The 2130-nt window shown below is 40.3% G+C and overlaps 1 protein-coding gene across 1 annotated transcript in view; it reads right to left on the bottom strand.

Moving 5' to 3' along the window:
- The window catches only part of CHST11 (carbohydrate (chondroitin 4) sulfotransferase 11), a 99738-nt gene extending 98979 nt beyond the window's left edge, over positions 1 to 759 (bottom strand). Inside the window, exon 1 of the mRNA XM_014937242.1 lies at positions 659 to 759. Coding sequence (XP_014792728.1) covers positions 659 to 759 — 101 coding nt within the window. The remainder of the gene's footprint in view (positions 1 to 658) is intronic.
- Positions 760 to 2130: the final 1371 nt, after the last annotated feature.

Below are 2130 nucleotides of genomic sequence, written 5' to 3'. Positions count from 1 at the left end.
AGGGGGTGGAGGGTGGGAATAGCCAACATGCTCTCTGGTTCCCTTCTTTTAAAAGCTCTTATCCAACAACTTCCACCTTGGATGCTCCAAAATTCAAGTATAAGGACCAAAGCAACACGATTTTCAGTAGTGCTAGGTACTTGCGTCTTTAATCATCACAGAGGAATCGCAATAATTCCTATAATGAGCATGTCTGAGAGGGCTCCTCTCAGCCTAAATACAAAATTACGTAGGGTCTTAATACTAAAACATCTGATTTTTAAGTTTTCAGCCTATGACTCTGTTTTTTCCTAGAACAAACACTTTGCGGTACATGACGCACATACAGTCAATCACTGCTGCACTTCTTGCTCCGAACTATATTTTGCTTTACATGTTGCAACTGAATATTTGACTGATCCAAAAACCAACATATGCTATGTTATCCCAGCTGGAGACCAGCAGGTTTTCAAACCAAAGGCTTTGTCAAAGGTCTGATCAAGGGGCATTTTGGATGATAAAGCATTTTCAGGAGTGACATTGGTCTGAGCCCAGCAGGCACAGAGATCATCAGTTTCAAGACTGTTGTGGTCTACATAAAAGTCTACATAAGAAATTGTTCTGCTCCAACCACTCACTATAGTCACGAGGAAAACAAGAGCTTGCCTGTCCTTCTAACCTCACGTGGCACACGTCATCCTCTGCAAACACTCCTCTGCCCCTGCTTGCTCTGCCAGCGATGGAAGGAGCATCAGGCCATCGGATGCCCACATCAGCCATGGCAGTAAGGGGAGATTTATCCCACCGAGGTTTAATTAAGACACAACCGAAAGGAAAGAAGGGATGTTCCTGCTGGGAAGCCAGACTCTGGCATGCTTTTACCACTGCTTGCCACATTTTGTAACGAGAAACTACTGAAGTGTCCTATAGTGAGGGTTCTGAGCTGCACCACTTACAGGCATGATATTGCGGGCTTCAAGCCAAGAGTCAGAGAATACAGTCAAGCAGTGTGTTAATACAGAAGGCTAATACGCAACCATAATTGATACATCAAGTGGCGTGAACCACAGAAAACTGTATACAATTCCAGTCTGGAAACATAATAAATTCCTTCACTCACTTCATATCCATTTTTCAATTGAATGTAATTATCTAATAATGTGCCGTGTCGCTTTTCCCAAGCAAAGAGAGATTCCATGGGTCTGGTGACAGGAGTCGGACATATATGCTCAGTAAACAAACTGGCTAAGTGTTTTGATTTTCTTCACAATTAGGACAGTAATGTTATTAGAGGCTGTAATTTTAATTTGCATGTTTAAATACCTGATTAACTTCTGAGCATTTTTAGTCACGCAGTCAAGCATTGCAATTCCTTTGTCTTGTGCTAATTAAAAGTTAACTTAGAAAGTGTTTAAAACAGTTAAAACTTTAAAAAGATTTTGCGTGAGTAAAGTTAGATTCCAGTGTCTCAGAGGTTTCAGGAAGAAAACACAAAAGGGTTTCTGACTGAAGTCAGACATCCAAAAGTTGTTCTAACTACAGAGCTCCTGTCCATCCCATCCCCATCTGTTGTTCCCCTCCATAGTCTTGTACCAGGAACTGTGTCCAAGAGTGCTTTGAAAATCATTTCGTAGCCCCCTCACCATTACAAAAAAATCTTTCAAAAATTGAGACTTCCAGTGACCATTTCCATATAAAAAATCCAAAGCAGGGGGAAAGGGAGAGGGGAATGTTTCAGTGTATCCAGGACTGTTATTAACCAGGATCCTGAAACACTGGTTTCTTGTTCCAAAACGAGGAAGAATCATTCTAGTGTGTTGTTTCCTAATTTACGACTTCACTTTTCATTTCCATTAAATACAGTAAACAGTAACATACATAAATGTATCCCTTCCTGCCACACTTAGCCAGCAGGTATCAACACAGCAACACTTTATATGCAGCAGTAACAGCCATAAAGATTAAATTATTTGCACAATGTGCAAGACTTGATTCCCAGACGTAAACAAACAAACAAAAAGAAGCAACTGCCTCCCCAGCAAAAGCTGAACGCTAATGTAGAACCTTAGTCACAGAAATGATTAAATCTTGTTTTATGATTCCCAATATTACTTAATTGGTTTGTTTTTCTCAATAAAGCCTTTAGAAGAA

The sequence above is a fragment of the Calidris pugnax genome, unplaced genomic scaffold (genome assembly GCF_001431845.1).
Source record: "Calidris pugnax isolate Ruff unplaced genomic scaffold, ASM143184v1 scaffold1, whole genome shotgun sequence".
Taxonomy (NCBI): domain Eukaryota; kingdom Metazoa; phylum Chordata; class Aves; order Charadriiformes; family Scolopacidae; genus Calidris; species Calidris pugnax.
The sequence above is the reverse complement of the archived record's forward strand: the minus strand, read 5'-3'. Positions and strand labels throughout refer to the sequence as shown.